Source organism: Gracilinanus agilis, chromosome 2, assembly GCF_016433145.1.
Source record: "Gracilinanus agilis isolate LMUSP501 chromosome 2, AgileGrace, whole genome shotgun sequence".
Taxonomy (NCBI): domain Eukaryota; kingdom Metazoa; phylum Chordata; class Mammalia; order Didelphimorphia; family Didelphidae; genus Gracilinanus; species Gracilinanus agilis.
The window spans coordinates 9,318,243-9,337,998 of NC_058131.1; the positions used below are offsets into that span (position 1 = coordinate 9,318,243).

General features: G+C 55.4%; 1 protein-coding gene across 1 annotated transcript in view; it reads right to left on the reverse strand.

Moving 5' to 3' along the window:
• TET3 (tet methylcytosine dioxygenase 3) overlaps positions 1–19,756 on the reverse strand; it is a 116,529-nt gene that overhangs the window by 26,788 nt on the left and 69,985 nt on the right. The window contains exons 4-5 of the mRNA XM_044659250.1: positions 14,258–14,805; positions 12,501–14,062 (exon numbers count right to left, since the gene is read on the reverse strand). Of these exons, the coding sequence (XP_044515185.1) occupies positions 12,501–14,062; positions 14,258–14,805 (2,110 nt within the window). The remainder of the gene's footprint in view (positions 1–12,500; positions 14,063–14,257; positions 14,806–19,756) is intronic.

Genomic DNA, 19,756 nt, shown 5'->3' on the forward strand with positions numbered 1-19,756 from the left:
AAGAAAGGAAAAAGAAAAGAAAAGAAAAGAAAAGAAAAGAAAAGAAAAGAAAAGAAAAGAAGAAGGAAGGAAGGAAGGAAGGAAGGGAGGGAGGGAGGGAGGAAGGAAGGAAGCATCTAGAGGGGAAGGAGAGGACAAAGAGAGATAGAAGGGGGTCGGGGAGAGAGAGCTCTCAAATGGCAGATTCATGGGATCGGGGGCTGCCTCCTCTACACCACTGGACTTGGATCTAATTTTTGCAGATGAGGAAACTGAGACCCACCGCCATGCCGTGGGCCCTTTCCCTGTAGCACACGCAGGCCTCCTTGGGGCAGCCCAGGGCCTGGGAGGCAGGCTGGGCAGGGATTATTATTATCCTCACTTGACTAAGTGGAGGAAACCAGTGCTCAGGAGAGGTCTTAGAGCGAGGGCCGGACAGAGACTAAACGCTCCATTTCCCTCAAGTTACAGCTGAGGAGACTGAGGTCTGCAAGGGCTGGACGGGAGAGCGCAGGGAGGACTCCTGTAACGCGGAGGAAACAGCCCCTCCCTGGGCACAGCAAAGCCCAGACGAGATCGTGTGTCCGGGGCTTTGGCCGCTAATGCGCTTCCTTCTGGGGGATCACCAGGGCGGCGGCAGCGACTGCCACAGGCCCTCTTCTCATCCTCCGGGTCAGCCAGGCAAGGGATGGAGAATGGAGGGCGGCGGCGCCATCCCCAAAAGTCATCTGACAGGTTTCGCTAGCAAGAGCGGCCCCAGGGGTGGGAGGAACCCAGGCGGGCGGGGCCCAAGCAGAAAGGAGAGCATGAGGAGGCACCTGGCACCAGGGCCTTGGGAAGGAGAGCCGGCCTGCAGCTTTCCAAGGGACTGGGGGGTGGCCGGGGTGGCCGGGGGGTGGCCGGGGGGGAGGTGAGGCAGAGGAGCGCCACTGATTGGTGGTGCTAAACCAAGGGAAAGAGCGAGCGGTCCAGGGTGAGAGAGATCGTGGAGTCCCCAAACACCAGAGCTCAACCCCGGAGGGAGGTCGTGCCATCGAAGGCCAACCTGGGCCTGAAGGGAGTCCCTTTACTTCATTCCTTTGCATGAGGAGGCGGGGAGGTGGTAGAGTGGATAGAGCTCGGGCCCTGGAGTCAGTCAGGAAGACTTTGAGTTCAAATCCGGCCTCACTAACTCGCTGTGTGACCCTGGGAAAGTCACTTAACCTGTTTTTGTCCAGTTCTGTCATCCGTAAAATGAGGCCAAAGGGCCGCTGGGTGGCCAAGTGGTCGGAGTGCCAGGCGTGGAGTCAGGAAGACAACTTCCTGAATTGAAATCCGGCCTCAGACACTCACTCGCTGGGTGACGCTGGACAAGTTCCTTTCACCTTGTTTGCCTCGATTCCTCATCTGCGAAATGAGCCGGAGAAGGAGACGGCCAACGGCTCCAGGATCTGTGCCGGGAAGAGCCCAAATGGGGTCCTGGAGGGTTGGCACAACCGCCAAATGGCTGACCCGAGAAGACGAGAAGAACGGCACCTCTGAGGCTCACCTGTGAAGGGCTCAGCCCGGTGCCTGGCACACATACCATCTCCACCCAGACGCTTCTCCTCGCCATCGTCCTCACGCAGGGGGGCCTCCGGGGCCCCCCGATCTCCCCTCGGGGCCAAGCATTAGTCCAATTCATGGGTGACACTGTGTAAATGCCTCCCGTGTGCCAGCCGCTGCCCGGGGAGCGGAGGATGCGAAAGGGGAAAGAGAGGGAGCCCCTGAGCCTCCGAGCAAGACCAGAGAGCATCTCCCTGGGGGAGGAAGGAAAGGCTGCGGAGCGCAGAGAGGCCTCCTCTGAAAGGTGCGGCTTCAGCCCAGGGAGACCCGAAGGAAACCAGGAAGTCTGCCTGGGAGGGCAGAGGAGGCAGGATGTGTGGCCCTGAGCGAGTCACTGCCGCAGAGGGCAGGTGCCCCTGGGGAGGCCCCCGCCGGCGTGGCCATTCACACACACATTCAAATGCTGCTATTCGGACGGGGTTCATCATTCAGGGAGTCTCCAAATGGAAATCACCCTCAGAGGCGGCCTCCCAGGTCCTGGCTCGCCCTCACACAAAAGTGGATGGATGGCGAAAGAATGGAAGAATTCTGGAACACAAAACTGGCCCACCCTTTCGCTCCAATACCTTTGAACCTGGGCAAGGCTGGGCCCTTGGGGTAAAGTGACTCACTCAGGGCCGCTCAGCTGCCCTTCAGCAAACGTGTATTAAGCCCTTACAGCATACCAGGCACCGCGCAAAGGGCCGCCTTTGCCCCTGAGAAGCTCACAGTCTTACAGTACTATTTGCCAAGGATGTTGTTTAGAAGACTCAGCTAGGGGGCAGCTGGGTAGCTCAGTGGATTGCGAGCCAGGCCTAGAGACTTCTGAAAGTCCTGGGTTCAAATGCGGCCTCAGACACTTCCCAGCTGTGTGGCCCTGGGCAAGTCACTTGACCCCCATGGCCCAGCCTTCCACCAAGGAGCCAATACACAGAAGCTAAGGGTTTAAAAAAAAATAAAGAACTAAAGAAAGACAAATATGGAGAATTCAGAGAAAGCTGGAGGACTCCCAGGACGCACCACTGAGGGAAGGAAATGCAGCAGAAACCAAAAGATGGCCCAAAGCCAACAAGGTGAGCCAGAGGATCAGAGAGGCAGAAGAGCTGCTTCATTTCAGGGATCCCCCTCAGAGCCAAACTCACGGAGCGACTCGCCCTCCTTTCCGCTAAACGAACAATCTTTTTCTCCCAAGCACACCACCTTGCCTGGGTGTCTGTTCAGAAGTAAAAACCGCGCCTGAAGCGGGCGGCACTTCGGTTAGCTTGCCAAACACTGAAGCGCTTCCGTGACCAAGAAGCACGCCGAGGCCTGGGGAGACCAAGCGGGGGCCCCCCTCTGGCCTGGGCCGGGCAGATGCCGCTCAAGCCTTCCCGAGTTCTTTGTTTCCAGCTTCTCCAAAATAAGCGAGAGGAAGGCGACCTGCCGAAGGGACCTGCGTCTCTGCCGTCCCGTGGCGGCTGCTCAGGGGCAGAGGCCGCCCTTTCTTACAAGAGTACTAAGATGTGGCCAGACGGGGCTCAGGCCTGCGCTCTGACGCTTCCAGCCTCCCTGGGACGACCCTGGAGGCCACCCACATCCCCTGACCAAATCTGAAGGGCGGCAACGGGGGCCAGTGAGAGCCTTTCCCACGGCATCCCGCAGGCACACGAGGACCAAGGCCTGAGCCCTCCTCCCAAGGCCCGGAACGGCGAGAGGCGACCAGGGAAAACAGGAGGCGGATCCTGGACGTCGAAGCTGTCCCTGATGAGTCCACCGGAGTCCTCAGAACAAATGTGTGTGTGATAAACTGAGTCAGCGTGTCCCCACTCCGGGCCATGTCCCAGCCTCTCTCTCCTCCCCGGCTCTGCAAGCTCCTTTCCTGGGACTCTGGGCTTCGGAGTGGTAGGGAAGCGAGACCCAGACCCAATTATAGCTCCCAGAATGACACTGAGAACAGCTCCGCCACTCAAGGAAAGGAAATGGCAACGACTGTGCTGACCAGAACACTCCTCCCGGCCACCAGGTCCCTCGTGGGTCTCCCCCAGCCCCAATCTAAGCTCCGCGAGGGCACGACGATCTTTTCTTAATTTCCTCCACAATTGCCACAGAGCAAGTTCTTCTGGACACCCGTGATTGCCATCAGCATAATAGTCTGCACATGTACAGACCAGCAACTCCCAAGCAGGTATGAGGGAGGGAGGGAGGGAGGAAGGGAGGGAGGAAGGAAAGGAGGGAGAAAGGAAGGGAGAAAAAGAGGAAGGAAGGAAGGGAGGGAGGGAGGAAAGGAGGAAAGGAGGGAGAAAGGAAGGGAGGAAAAGAGGAAGGAAGGAGGGAGGAAGGGAGGCAGGAAGGGAGGGAGAAAGGGAGGGAGGGAGGAAGGAAAGAAAGGAGGGAGGAAGGGATGAAGGAAAGAAGGGAGGGAGAAAAGGAGGGAGGGAGGATTCATTAAGTACCTTCTATGCCCCAGGCACTGTGCTTAGAGCTTTACAAATGTGATCAAGAACTAGGACTTGGCCCCAGATGTTGTGTCAAAGGCCAGCCCTGCAAGGACCAGCTCCTGCTGTTTCTCTGGAGGTAGGAAGGCAGATAAGCCAGGCAGCCACATTGGGTAACCACCGAGGCAGGCCTCGCCAGCTCTGATGAGCAAGAAGCTGAGACGTGGGCCGGCTGACACTGAAGTTGCCTCACAGTCGCTTGCCTAACCAGACTCTGGGGAAGGTGATGAACGCGGTGCTGCGAAGGCCCCTGGGAGCCCCTCACTGTCTAGAGCCCGGCGTGGCTCCCAACATCTCTCCCGATTCCCCGAAGGAGGCTGTGGAAGCGCTGCTTCTGCTAGCTGCCCGGGACACGTGAGCGGACAAACTGGGGATCTAAAGCCATGAAGCAATGACAGGTCCCGCGGGCCATGCGGGAGGTGGTTATTGTCTGGGCAGTCCAAGAGGAGACTCCCAGAGCAGGTGGCACTCATGACTCGGGATCTGACAGCTCACGTCCCATCAGAAGGGAGAGGACACTCGAGGGAAAAGTGGGAGCCAAAGTCCAGAGACAAGGGCAGCGTGCTGGGAAGCAGAGCCGTAGGTCTGGAAGATAAGGTCGGAGAAGCACGACGGAAATGAAAGAAGCGGAGCCTTGAAGGATGAGCCAAGTATGGAAACCTGGCCCTGTGGAGAATGAGGAACCAGCAGGCCTTCTTGCCCAGAATCGGTAACATGCAAATGGCAGTAGCAGTCAGTGGACCGGAGTAGAAGGTGGTAGAGACGGAAGACCTATCAGGAGGCTCTGAAATAATCCACAAACAACAGGACTTGGTGGTGGGCGTGAAGAATAAGGTCAAAGATAAGGCTGAGGACAGAAGCATCCGAGATCAGCCAAAGGAGTGATGGCGGCCCCAGAAAGGAAGAATAAATGGGGTGGGGGCAGTTAGGTGGCTCCACAGATTGAAAACCAGGCCTAAAGCAGGGGGTCTTGGGTTCCAATCGGGACTCTAACAATTTCTACGGGCCAAGCCAATGAAACCCCATCGCAAGGTCCTCACCACTCTCCTGCCTAGGAACCAATGGATCACGGATTTTAAGACGGAAGGTGAGGGTTTTAAAAAAGGGTAAACTGAGGAAAGGCTGGGGCTGACCTACTTTGGCGTTTGTGCACATAACGAGTCGCTAAGGAAAGCTTGACTGCTGGTGAGGAGAGGGAGGATGGGAAAAGAGGGTCAATAAGCCTCATTATGGGCAGTTAGCTGGGGGCTCCTCTAGGTGACAGATTTTGAGACCCTGGATGAAGGCGAGTTCGGGTCTTCCTCTGAGCTCCACAGACTAAGAGCTGGCCTTTGGGGCAGGCCACAATCTGGCACCTTCACTTGTTGGACCTCCCAGACACGTGCAGGTTTGGCCGCTGAGCCCAGGACCACGAATGAGATCAATTGGATATTAACCCGGGGGTCAGAGAGGGCCGCCTGAGAGAGCTGGGGCCCCTCGGCTACCTTAAAATAGATTACTTGGGCCTGGGTTCGACTAGTGACATCCTTGGAAGTACCATCACCTCTGCTCTGGTCCTGCTCGGGGCATCCTAATTGTTTTTTTTTTTTAAAACCCTTAACTTCTATGTATTGGCTCCTTGGTGGAAGAGCAGTAAGGGTGGGCCATGGGGGTCAAGTGACTGGCCCAGGGTCACACAGCTGGGAAGTGTCTGAGGCCGGATTTGAACCCAGGACCTCCTGTCTCTAGGCCTGGCTCTCCATCCACTGAGCTACCCAGCTGCCCCTATCCTAATTGGTTTTTGCACCATAAGACCTACTATGAATTGCCTCCTTCCTCCCTGTCCCCGGTTCCCAGGCTGGCCACATAGCCAGGGTGTTTACAGGAGGTCAGGACTAACAGTATGGATCGATCTGAGACTCGGCTATAGAGATGTGGGTAGGTGAGCACGAGCTATGTGAATCTTCTTGCCAGAGAAGGTAGAGAGTGCGAGACATGCCAAGTCCCTTGGGGGCTGCCCTCATCCAGGAGGGAGCTATGAATCTTTCCCTTTTCAGGGTAAGGAGCTGGGAGAAGCCGCTGGATCTGCCCTTTCATTCTCCCTTTCAGAAAGAGAAGCTCCGAGAGGGGCTCGGGTTCATCTGCCTGACCTCCCCCCCAAGCAAGCTTGGGAGATTCCGAGGCAGAAGGAAAAGGAATGCCTTTCTGTGGGAAAGAAAGGTCTGGGGGCTGAGGACTGGGCCACAGAACAATGACCGAGTGCTAGCAGGGACTTGGATTTGGCAGCAGCGGCCCAGGCAACCCAGCAGCGGAGGCCCCGAACCAGGGAGTGCAGGCAACAAGATTGCCTTTACAAGATAGGGCTACACGGGTGCTGGCTTTGCCGGGCTCGAGGGTGCAAAAGAAGAGAGTGCCTCGGGAAGGAGCGGCGGCCCTGAAGGCGAGAGGACAGGGAGATCAACAGTGAGGATGCTGGGAACCGGCCAAGGCAAATGAAGACAAAGCAAAGTCGGAAGACGACGAACTTTGATTCCGCGTCCCAGAAAGGCCGTTGGGAGGAACTGCAGAAAAGAAGATTCGTGAGGGGCCCGGGTGGCTTTCCTTCAAGACTGGGAGGAAGACCATGGCGGAGGGATTCACTTGTTCCCTTTGGTTCTAGCAGGCAGGGCAGGACCAGGAGAAATGGAGGAGCGAGCCAAAGAGGCTGATTTGGGCTGGAGAGCAGGAGGCACCGCTTACTGAGGAGAGCTGCCCCGAAATGGAAAGGGTCACACTGAGAAGTTGGGGTTCCCCTGACTGTTCGGTAATGGGTGGATAAGATGGCTGCAGATGGGTAAATGTCATGGATGTGCTCTGACCGGAGCCAGGTATAGCAGAATCATCTGTTCTACCTTTATTAGTGAAGCCCATTTTCTGGATTCTTAAAAAAAATTTGTTGTTATTGTTTTTTAGTGACAAGACTCTTAACTTCTATTGCCTCAGTTTCCTCCACTGTAAAATGAGGGAGCTAAAAATCAAGGGCCTTTCAAGTTCCCGGTAACACTCAATCTACGGAACTCTCCCAACTCCAGAATTTCACTGGAGTTGGAGGCAATGTGGTACCATGGAGCCTTGCTCTACAGTACCTGTTGGACGTTGGGCAGATCATGGCACCTCCCTGGCCCTCAGCTTCTTCACTCCTGCCACCTCTAGCCTGAGAGTCTTCGCCCCGTCCGTGTCTATCCACGCTGATGGGCAGTGAGAGAAGGGGAGGCCCCTCAGGGTCTGAAATCTTGTATTAGTCACCAGTTAGCACTAGCCCAGCATAAATGGCCCATCTCTCTTAATCACCTGGGCTGGTTCGGTCTTGCGGAACTGTTAGCATTAGTGATCACCCAGAGGGGGCGTCCACTGGACCGGGGCCTCCCTGTGTTCCCGGTTTGATGAAGCCATTCCAGAAAGGTTGTGAGACCTCCTCTATGCTGACAAACGACGGCAGATGGGACAAGGAGGGGAAGCCCGCCCACTCAGGACGCTGGCAGTTCAGGGGAATCCTGCCCCCCCTTCTTCCCTTTATGGTGGCCGGCTCTTCCCGGATTTGGGACGTTTCCCCGGGTTTTCAGGCCCCAGAAAGCTTAGGGTGGGCTATTCTGAGAAAAAGTGGAGATTGCCCTGGACCGGGAGGCGATGAGCCTGCAGACCCCGACCCAGACCTTGGGCTCCTCCAGCAGTAGCCCCCCACCCCGGCCATTTCACCAGCCCAGGCTATGACACTATCCTAAAGTCCTCTTCCTTAAAGCAGATGCTGCCCTCTGGAGCCTCCCATTCTTGGAGGAGCCCCTGCTACAAACTCGGCTACGGTCTCCCGCACCGATATTTTCCCAAGAATCTGATCTGCCGACACCAGCAAAGGGCCATCCAGATTTTATCTGGAGAAGGACCTCCAGTCAATGAGGTGGAAACAACTGCAGAGACAGCCCGTTCCACCCCTGGCTGGTTGATCATTCAAAGCTTGTTCCTTAAATGGAGATCGATGGACTCTCAGAAGCTTCCCTCCATTGCTTTGGTCTGCCCTCGGGGGGTCTGGCAGAGGCAGGGCCATCCCTCTCACACCCGTCAGCCCCTCTAGAGCTCCCATTCACATCCCTCTCTCAAACTCCCCTTTCCTTCTCTCTCTCTGGATGATCGATCTCCAGTTGACCAACATCCTCTACAAACATGGCGGCTGGAATGGAAGGCAGCACTCCAGACATGGCCTCCCCGCTTGGGCCCTGCTAGTCTCAGTGTGGCCTATGACAGTAATAGTGGTTTTGGTGCTCAGCCACACAAGCCTGGAGGCCACCAACAAGCTCAAGACACTTTTCCCCCATCACCTGGACCTTCCGCAGCGTGTACACCTGAGTTGTCTCAATCCCAAGAGTAGAGCCTGCCAGTTTCGAGCCATCCCACAAGTAAGCTGGGCCCTGGCTTTGGCGACCCCTGAGCACAGAGCCCCGCGGCCCTCTCCTGGAGACACACGTCTAGATTTCACTGGGAGCCCCCACATAGACGTGGGAATCTCTGCTCCCGGAGACGGAGGTGGTAAGCCCTGTCTTACCCGCTCCAAGTCTGAGAGCAAGGAATAGGATGTAATTAGATGTGGCCAGTGGACACCTTCACTCCAGAAAGCAGCTGCCTACGGGCAAGAACAGTCAGAGGCATCTTTTGCCCCAACCAGTTTGTGCCACGCTTGGCTGAGAAAGGCCGAGCCAGTGTAATTATCCCGGGAAGGTATGCTCCTTCCCTCCAGGGTAATTCCTCTCATCTGGGTACTCTGGCGCCAGGGCCCTGGAAAGCAGCCATTAGCAAAGGGGTTCCAGGCCACAGCAGGAGCAAGTGGGGAGCAATTAAGAGTGCCCTTTGCTGACCAGGGTGCCGGGGCCAAGAAACAGACAAGCTGCCAATTTGGGGGAATGAGCCTCCCATGACCTCAGAGGAAGGGGGCCTGGCAATGGCGGAGTAGGTAGCAAGGGGCGGCTGGCTGATGATCCGAGATGGATACTGGTGGGAATTCTTTACTGGGGGGGGACGGAGGGGACGAGTGGGATTGAGAGAGACCTCTTGGACTCGACGGTCCTTCCTAATAAGAGCTGCCTTCCCTCTCCTGAGGTCTTTCAATAGAGGCAATCTGACAGGAGTTAGGAATACAGAATATGGGCGGCTCAAGGGAACCATTGGTTCAAATCCTACCTGGGATTCTGTGTGACCTAGGAAAACGCACTCAGTTTGCACATCTGTAAAATGGGGCCAATAATACTTGTGGCATTTACTTCACAGGGTTAATGAGAGGGCCGAAGGAGACGAATTCATGCAACTTCAATTATTATATTGCTGTCGAGGGGATTTTTCTGAAGTCGGGTACTGAATGAGCAGGACAGCCATGACCTGGGGACCGCCACGCCTGAGCTCCTGCCATAAGTCTAGGGCGCCTAGAGAAACTGGCTCCCCGGGAGCCTCCCTCCTGCATGCTTTGCCCTGGTGGTATCTACCCCTCTCAAGACAGGATGGAAAGGGCACCCGCATGGGAATTATGAGTGCCGATGCTAAAATCCCACATGGGATGCCCTTGGCCTGGTTGGGCCTCCTAGGCTTCCTTATCTCCGGAGGGAGGCTGTGATATCACAAATGAAAGAATGAGAATTTGGGGACCTGCGGCCATGGGCTCAAACCCTGGCTCCATTCACGGTTCATCATCGGCAAGACAGGATTTGGGTCAGAACCTTGCCGGCTTGTTCCAGCCTCTAGAAAACCTTCTGATTCAGAGCCCCTCTGAGGAGACAACTAGAGACTGCGGATACCTTTGAGTACGCCCCAAGGCCTGGAAGGACTCCATCTAGGCTACCCACTACGGGAATATGCTAACATGCGTGACGAATGATCCCCGGTCTGCTCGAGGATCCTACCTGAGGAGCCCCTCTCTCCCCTGGCACCCATGCCATCTTGGGGGCAGCCTCCTTAGGAATAGCTAGCACAGGAGACATGGAAGCAAGCAGAAGCCTTCAGATATACAAAAGTGCCAAAGGAGTGCCAAAGGAACGAGGGGAGGAGAGGAGTGGTGGGAGGATTCCTTCTGTCTCTCATGGGCCGCCGTTCAATAACACACAGGATTGCATAGGAGCCCAATGACGGTGAAATTCCTTTGTCAAGAATCAAATTCATGGGGCCCAAGGAAAGCATTTGTGGTCTCTAGAGATGGGGAGGCAGCCAGTCCTCAGGTGGCCCTGTCTCTCCAGCATCCCCTTTCCCTGACTTTTACAGACAGAGTAATCTTGGATTCCTCATGTTCCATTACATTAGATTGACTCAAGATGCAGCTAAGTATGTCCTTTGCTTCCCTCATTCTACTGACTGTCACATTCACCTGTTTGTCTCCATTAAAGTACTTCCTTTGTCTGCTCATGTATTGACTTCTTTTACCTGCTGTTCCCTCCCCATGAAGGAAGAGACTGCTTTCAGCTGTATCTCTGTATCCCTGACAGCTAGCAGAGTAGGCGCTTCGAAAGCCCACGTTGAGTGGACGGGTCTGCGACTTAGCAATGGTATCAGGCTGCCGGCCCTTCTCTAGACTTAATCTGGGCCCCCCAAATCTAATGTCAAAAAGAGAAGAAATTAACCAATGGTTTTCTCTTCTCTCTCTCAGCTCTCGCGGAGTTAATTATGATCCCTATTCTAAGCCCTCTCCTCTCTCCTAGTCCCCAGTCTAGTATCTCCACTTTCTATTGGACATCACCACCTGCATGTCCATCTTACACTCAACATGTATAAGATCGAACCCATCTTTTCCCCTCTACCTTTCCTGTTACCGTCCACCCTCCCTCTCCAGTCTGAAACCTCAATTCCTCACCCTCGCTCACTCCCATATCCAATCTGTGGCCAAAGCCTATTGGTTCCAATGTCATAATATCTTTTGTATATACTTCCTTCCCTCCTCTGACCTTGCCACCATCTTGGTATAGGCAGGATCTTATCACCAGACACCTGGATTATTTTGAGAGCTTGCCGACTGGTCTTGTTGCCTCTCATCTACCCATCATTGATTTCCCCCCAAACTCACGTCTGACTCTACATCCTCCCCCTCAATAAATGCCAGCGGGTCCCTGTCCCCTCCAGTATCTTCTAAGTGTCCCTCTGTTGGACATTTAAAACTCTTCCCAACCTGGCCCCTTCCTGCCTTCCCAATCTTTCTTACAACTTTCCCTTCTCCATGTGATGAGATGTAGTACCGATGGGCTCCTTGCTGGCCATTGCGCGAGATGCTCTATGTACCAAATCTGGGAATTTTCACTGACTTTCTTGTCTGGAATCGTCTCGCACCTCATACTTCCTCTCTTGGCTTCCCTAACTTTAAGACCCCACCAAAATCTTACCTTCTACCCCCTTAACGTTGGTCGGTCTGAATGTCTGCAATAACCTAGGCCTTCCACAAGGATATCAAAGAAGACTTTCAGGAATCTTTATGGAATTCTTGTTAATGGACCCATCATGAAACTCTAACTTGTCTTTATCAATTCATACTCTCCTTTTTTGTCCTTACAGTCCACCTTTCTCTTAAGCTGAGACCTTGTAGGGCCCGGGGGGACTTTGACAGAGCTGAGAGGGATGGAGCGGGGAACTAGAGCCCACTTAACTCCAGTCCTGCCTTGGCACCCAGGCCAATGGAATAAAGAAGCCTGGGAGTAAACGCTTCCACCTAGGCTTCTCTTAGAAGCTCACTGGTGCCCATTCAAGGAATAACACTGATAACAAGACGGCGATGATGATGATGATGATGATAATAAAGAATTTCCATAACATCTTAAGGTCTGCAAAGTGCTTAACCATTATCACCTCATATTATCCTAACAATCACCCTGGGAGGCAGATACTAGTTATTGATATCTTAATTTTATAGATAAGTAACTTGAGGCAGATAGAGGTTAAGTGACTTGTACAAGGTTATACAGCAATTAAATGTCTGAGTCTGGATTTGAACTCGGGTCTTCCTCACCACCAAACGCATGGCTGGAGAGAAGGGAGGAGATCCAAAACTCTTTCCTAAGCCTTCCCAGCACATAATGTAGTACTACCGTATGCTTTCCGCAAGTCCCTTTGTGCTGAGGAGGGAGGGAAAGAACAAACCTGGGCCAGCCTGGGCCCCCAAGCTGGCATGGAGAGCTCAGTTGGCCTCTTTGCTCCCTGATGTGACTCTCCCTCTGGGCCCCCTTATCTTATCTTGTGTGTACTGGGATCCAGAACCAGATTTTACCTTAAGTTAGAAAGGTGGGAAGCCTTATTTCTCTCTTTCTCTTTACTGATAACTGCTTATAATTTCCCTCCCTCCTAGAGCCATGACCGTGCCCAAATCATTTTTCACTCTGTGCCTCAGTTTGCCCATCTGCGAGAGAGATGGCTGAAGACCCCTTCCTACTCCAGAGCTCTGACCTCATGCCCTGACTGTCTCTAGGGGGACTTCAGGTTGGAGTTAGAGCACAAGGAGGTAAGACTCACCCACACACTCACAGACGGGGAACTCGGCCTGGGCTCTCTTGGAGGGGGTGTCCAGCAGGTTCTTGGTGGGGGTGTCCAGGTACTTGAGTGGGGACTCCAAGAAGCCCCGGAGGTTGGGAGTGGCTGGAAGGTCTGGTTTGGTGGGTGTCGCCTCCAGGCCTGTTTCCTCCACCTCCAAGCAGGTAGTGGAAATCACAGCAACAGACCCGGAAGCCTCTATCTTCATCTGTTTTCGGGAGCGTCCAGGAAATGGGCTCTCAGGGCGTAGGACACAGGATGCCAGGTGCTCGGGGGAGCAGGCGGGGGCTGGAGGGGCAGCTGCAAGGCCAAAGTTGTCCCCGAACTCTGCTTCAAACTGCTGGAAGAGCTCCTCCAGCTTGTCATCGGCAGGGACCAGGGGGACAGTCGCAGGGCTAGACTGCAGGGCGGCAGCAAGGCTGGGACAAGCCATTTCCTGAGTAGGGGGCAAAAGGCTACCCCCAGAGGGACCTGGTGCAAATAATGCATGGGGAGGGGCTGGGACTGGGGGCCCGGAGATGCCCCTGCAGGTGGGCAGAGGAGGAGCGGTGCCTGCCTTCAGGTCCCCAGGAGCAGGGCTTTTCAACACTTCCAGGCTGATCTGGCGGAGGGGCATGAAGCGAGGGTGGGCATCCCGCACCTTGGGCTTCTTAATTTGCACTATCTTCCGGGTGACCGTCTTGAGCCCCAGGGCACGTTTCTCACCCCCCACCAGGCCACTAACTGCAGGCAGCTGTTTCTTCTTCTTCTCCTTGACTGGCTTGTCCGCGGGCCGAGGGGTCCCAGGAATCGGAGGGGCCCACCAGCCCCGGGCAGGGGGCGGCACCGAGGAAGCCCTTGGGCAGGCGCTGCCCTGGTTCTGCTCAAGGAACAGGCTGCGCTTGTGATGGAGATGTTGTTGGAGGGTCGACTGGACCTTTCGGTGGGTGTCGAGATCTGAGGCCGGAGTGGGCGCCTCCTTGCGGGGACTGGGCGCAGGGGGGGAGCGGGGCTCAACCTTGATTTTGGGCTTGGCGGGCAGAGCCTCGGGCCGTTTGAAAGACGATGGGATATAATCATTGGAGCTGCCCAGAAGTTGTTCCAGCTCAGCCATGGGGTCCGGGCCAGTGCGGGGGACTGGCCAGGAGGTGCAAGGGGTCACGGGGGGCGTGTCTGGGCCCCAGACCTCAGGAAACTCAGTTCGGGGGGCTCCCGGAGGGAAGGCTGAACTCTCAGAAGCACAGGACTGAGGCTCTTCAGGCGGGCCCACAGGCCACGAGGAGGTCCGAAGGTAAGACTGAGGAGGTCGAAAAGGAGGAGTCGGGGATAAGGCCTTGGGCTGTGGGCAGGGGGATGGCTGGGGCAGGGCAGAGGAGAGCTGGGTGAGGGCTTCTATGGCAATGGCTGTCTGCAGGCTGATGTTTTTCTCCTTCGCGATGTTTAGGGCACTCTCTGAAAGTGGCAGACCGTTGGGTGAGTGCAGCTGGGGAGCATCAGGGCTGAGAAGGGGCCCAGGACCCAGGGCTGGGAGGCCCACTTCCCCAGGATGGAGAGGCCCAGGAGCAGGGAGACCCACATCACCAGGGTGGAGGGGGCCTGACGTGGGGAGACCCACTTCCCCAGCATGGAGAGGCCCAGGAGCAGGGAGACCCACTTCACCAGGGTGGAGGGGGCCTGACGTGGGGAGACCCACTTCACCAGGGTGGAGGGGACCCGACGTGGGGTGGCCCACCTCACTTGGAGGCAAAGGCTCGGGTGGCCGAGGCCGGTCCTCCCCTCCTCCCACAGCCACAGATTTGATCTTTTCCTCCAGCCAATCGAGGTAGTCGGGACACTCGGGCCCATCACAGTTGCAGTTGGGTGGCTTCATGCCATGGCGGGCCAGTGCCAGGGCTGTCTGAAGGGTATCCAGGTCCTCTCCCCCTGCCGAATAGCTGTCGGGGCCGGGTCGAGGGCCGCTAAGGTTGCTGCCACCCTCTCGGCTCATCTCCCGATTGAAGGTCTCATAGAGGCGGGTGCTGAGGGCCCCATAGGAGGAAACGGCTTCAGCCACTGCTGAGAAGGCCACGAGGTCATGGGCGTCTTCTGGGTGGGCAGCATGAGCTGGGCTGGGGGAAGGCTCCCAATCAGGCTTCTGGTCTACCTGCCACACTCCTCCAACCCCCAGTAGTCCCGGCCCAGCCGGTTCTCCGGCCCCATTGACAGGGGCCCTAGGAGTGTTTAGCCGCCGTTCCTCCCCATGGTACACTGGCCCTGGGTCCATCCGGCCTGGGACGGGTCCATCAACTGGGCTTCCCTCCAAGCCTGTCTGGGGAAGGGGGTGGGAGGAGAGAGAACAAGAGAAGGAGGTGAGCCACACTACAAGGCTGCCCCAGGTCACATGCAAACACTGCCCATAGGGGCTGTCCCTGCAGAGCCCCCCCCCCCCAAGCCCCCGTGCCATAATTTCCAGGGGGTGCATCATTCCTGCCCTCCCCACCCCCAGATAGCACACACAACCTGCAAAGTTTCCAATGTGCTTCACAAAGATGTCATCAGACCCCCCCCCAAAAATCCTCTGAGGCACAAAGCGCGAGGAGCAGCCCCATCCCTACTTTGCAGGTACAATGACCTGCCCAAGGTCACGCAGTGGGAGAGCATACAAGGATGGGAAGGGTTCTTCCTCTTCATTTCTCGGAGCTCATAGCTCTGCGCCTGCTCCCAGTTTGTAGAACCCCAAATCTCCCGAATCTCCCACCCACTCTGGAGCCAAGAGAGGACGTGGATGTTCAGAATGCCCAACCGTAGGACCTGGATTTGCCTTCTTAAATTTATGAAGTCAACGAAGGCTGGTAAAGAGACTCTGAAGCTCTCCAGAGAAGCCAAAGAGAGAAGCTAAAGGTGCAAGTAAACAGCCAAATACCCAGAGGCTCTGGCCCTGCAGAGTGTGGATATTCGATAAAGAAAAAGAAAGCTCATGCACTCCCCTCCGGAACAGTCCGGTGGATCCGAAACCCAAGTATGCGAGAGGGGGTGAAAAGGAGGACACCTGCTGCCTCGGCCCCATGAGACAGCAGAGAGAATGCTGGGAACGGAGCCAGGAAAATCTGGGGGAAAATGTCGTTGGGTGCAGCTAGCTAGCTAGAAGGCCATCTAGGCAGACCTCTTTCATTTTACAGGTGAGAAAACTGAGGCCCAAGGAAGTGAGGCGAGACCACGGGTCTGGGACCAGAAGGGTCTTAGAGATCACAGATAGGGACCTGAAGTTAAAGAAAGGCATGACTTGGCCAGAGGCCCAAACAGCAGTGCAAGGATTTGAACCCCAGGCCTGTGACTCCAAACACCAGCCTTCAGGATCTACCTCCAAGCCCAGTGCACGGATCTTCCCAGCAATGAGGGTCCAACAAGCTTTCAACTCTGCATCATGAGGCCAAGGCTCCAGTCACCTGCCCAGCCTGGCGGCACTTCAGTTCCTCAGCATCTTCCCCCAAAGACAAGCAAACAAAACATCCGACTGGATCTATTCCGGTTATGACAAACGTGAAAAAGAGAAGCCTGGGAAGACCGGCCAATGGAAACAAAGCGAGGAGAATGCGAACCACGACGACAGCCGCATACATGGAAATACCAGCTACCAAATGGAGGCTTTACTAGGAAATAATCAAGCTGGGGTCCCCCCAAAAAGGGGGGAGGCAACTAGGTGGCTCAGTGGAGAGACAGCAAGGCCTATTGAAGGAGGTCCTGGGTTCAAATCTGGCCCCATACCCTTCCTAGCTATGTGATTCTGGACAAGTCACTTCACCCCCATCGCTTAGCCTTTACCACCCTCCTGTTTTGGAATCAATATACAGTATTGTCTTTAACACGGTAGGTAAGGGTTAAAAAAAGTGGGGGGTGGGGGAAGGGGGTGCTCCAGAGACAGCTCTTCCCAGGACTGGGGGAGGTGGGGAAGACTGGCACGGTGAGACTTGGTGCAAATAGTGTCAGGCTTCCTTGAAGCAGTTGGTTCATTTTGCTCATTTCTTCTCCTTTTCAAAATCCTTCTTTCCTTGAAGGTCTGGTACCCTGGGGAGGGAACCATTTGGGAAGGGGATAGAAAAACAAAAAAGTGGGGGGCAGCTGGGTAGCTCAGTGGATTGAGAGCCAGGCCTAGAGACGGGAGGTCCTGGGTTCAAATCTGGCCTCAGACACTTCCCAGCTGTGTGACCCTGGGCAAGTCACTTGACCCCCATTGCCTAGCCCTTACCACTCTTCTGCCTTGGAACCAATACACAGAAGTTGAGGCTTGGAAGGAAAAAGGAAAAAGAAAAAAGAAAAACAAAAAAGTGCCTTTCAACATTGTTCTAAAAGGCATTGAATTGGGCTTAGCTTGGTCTAGGATGAAACCTTCGGGGTGGGGTGGGGGGGCCACAGAAAGGAAATACTGCATCCACCAGTAGATGTAGTTGGTTTTGTTACATGGATTAAAACCAAACTAAAGCGAACTTCAAAGGAAAATAAAGACAAGCACAGAGGGAAGGAGGAAGTAGAGCACACTGGGAGTATCAGGGAGCACTCGGGAGAGCAGGGCAGGGATCTCTCAATATGACAAGGATCCCGCAGCACCCGCTGGGGCTTCTTCCAGGCTGTATCTCTGAGGCCAGCCCTAAGGATCGCAGCAAGAAAATCAGCACAAGAGAAAAAAATAGGTTTTCAGCCAGAAGGTCAGGGAGAGAAACAGTCTCGACTTTGCCTGGCCAGCCCCAGAACCACCTGGAATCGTGTGTTTGGAGAAAGGGGCCTGGATTCGAGGTGACCGGCTCCCCACCTGTGGAGTCCTATCTGTCTGTGGCGTCTTTGGCTTCTCCTGGAAGAGCCTGTGGCCTCATGGGTAAGGGGAGGCAGGCAGGAAGATGGGCCAGAAGACCGTGATGCTCTAGGCCTGCCTACTGAGGGATCAAAACCAGGGAGGTCTAATTAGCAGAGAACCTCTGAAGCAGCAGCAGGGGAAGGGAGGCGGCACCGAACCCCGAAGAGTCACCTCAGGATGGGAGAATTTGCTGCCAAGCGGTCATTTGGCCTCCCACCAGCAGTCAGTGCTGAGGCATCCAGTTCTGATTTGGGGACGATCAGCCTCCCAGAGCTTAGGGGCTCCAGTGATAACTAACTCTATGTTTGGAGTCAAAGGACTTGGGTTAAAGGTGGCTGCATGCTTTGGTCTCTGGGACTCTGTTTCCTCTTCTGTAAAATGAGGACACTAAACCAGATGCCCTTTGAGGTTCCTCTAACTCTAAATCCTTCATTAAAAAACAAACAAACAAAGAACCCCTTACACCTTCTGTATTAGAGTCAATACTGTGTATTGGTTCCAAGAGAGAAGAGAGGTCAGGGCTAGGCAGTTGTGCTCAGAATCACATGGCTAGAAGTGTCTGAGGCCAGATTTGAACCCAGAACCTCCTGTCTCTCAATCCACTGAGCCTCCTCACTGGCCCCCTAACATCTGTTATTCTATATTACAGAAAGGCAACAGGCTGGGGGGGAAGAAGGGAGAATCTTCCGGTCCAAGAGGCAGGCATTTCCCTACTGGCTTCAGTAGGCAGAGTGCTTAAGGGGAGGGAGGGGGGCGCCAAGATAAGATCACCAAGGGCCATCTCTTCTCTAAGGGCCAGGACTGGTCCACAGTCAATTCAGCTACTGGCTAGTCAGGCCATGAATTTCGGCACCTTAGGCAGCTCAGTGGTATTGGACTTGAACCTAAGAAGACCAAGTTTGCAACCCATCTCGGACACTTATTGGCTGTGTGATTCTGGGCCACCCACCCAACTTTCTCTCTGCCTCAGTTTCCTCGTTTGTAACACGATAATAATAGCAGCTCCCTCCCAGGGTTGTGAGGCTCAAAGAGGAGAGCAAAGGCACAACGCTTTGCCAACGTTCACTTGCTCTATGGATGGTGGCGATGATGATTTGGCATCATTATTTCTCCCCTTTCCTGTTTGGCCAGGATTTAATTACAGAGTCTGCGGAATCTCTATCAAGCTTACCGCCCCCTCCCTACCGAGGCTGGGGGCCACCTTGGGGCGGGGAAGCCCACCACACTTCCCCCAGGCAGCCCATTCCTTTGGTTAGTTTTAGCTCTTTGTCTTTTTTTTTAAAGGAAGTTCTCCCTTAGCTCCATCCTCAATGTGCCGGGCCACTTCCACCCATTGTTCCTCCCAGAAGCCAGTTCAGTAGATAAAGCTTGAAGTACTTACAGACAACCCCCTCCCCCTCTCCCCAAAGGCCCAGGCTGCGCCCTCCTAGGAGCGCTCCCCAAACCTCCTACACAGGGGCTCCAGGAGCGGGAGGCTGTTTCCCCGCAGCGGCCCCGCTCAAGGCGGGCGGGGATGATGGCTTTAGTGAGTGGGAAGGGGAAGTGTCCCTGGAGGATGCCAGCCCGGCTCCTCCTGGGGCCCTCGAGAGCTCGGAGGGTCACTCCCGGGGGAGCGCCGCTCCGTCTTACACTAAGAGCCGGTTTTTCCCCAGCTGAGGCAGTTCACAGACACAAGCCGCGGCTCAGTTCTTTGTTTCTGTGGCAGAGAGAGCAAGCAGATAACTATGGGAGGCTCGGCAGCCCCCCCCCTCCGACCCCTCCAAGGGGGGGGGGGTCCTTCCCATTCCGGGGCTTTATTGGGGCAGCTTCCTAAGGGCAGCTCAATTATTCATCTGGTTAGCAGCTCTCCTCTCCAGGGAATTGCTGCCTCTGCCGAGTGGAAAATCACCTTCAGGGAAAACTCCTTTCCCTACAGAGAAAGAGGGAGTCTACGGGGTGCGCCCAGGGCTCCGGGAGGGGCTCGGGCGGACTGTGGCCCAGGGGGCCTGGAGCCAACACGGTATCTCCGCATTCGGCCAATCCCGGGGCTACATGATAGCCTGTTTATGGTGGCTACAGCCACAGCCACCTCCCCCGTCCCACCTTCGGCTTCGGGGAGCCCCCCAGTGACGGGAGCCGCGGGGCAACCTGGGGAAGACAAGAGGAGCGTCTGCAGGGGACGTGGGAATATTGCAGTAACTAGTATCTGCCCATGGAGCCTTTCCAGGATTGATTTCCTTTCATGTGGAATAGGGAGAAAAGAGCGCCGGCCCGAATTTGCAAGAAAGCAAAGAAACACGCCGAGCGCAGCTCCCCCCCTGCGCCCCCCCCCCCCACCAAGATCCAGCTCGGTCTTTGTCCAGGTGATCGAGCCTGCTTCACGCCCGGGCCTCTCCTCGGCCCTCACTTACTTCCACATTCCTTTGCCAGCAGCACCCGGGAGCCCCCCTGG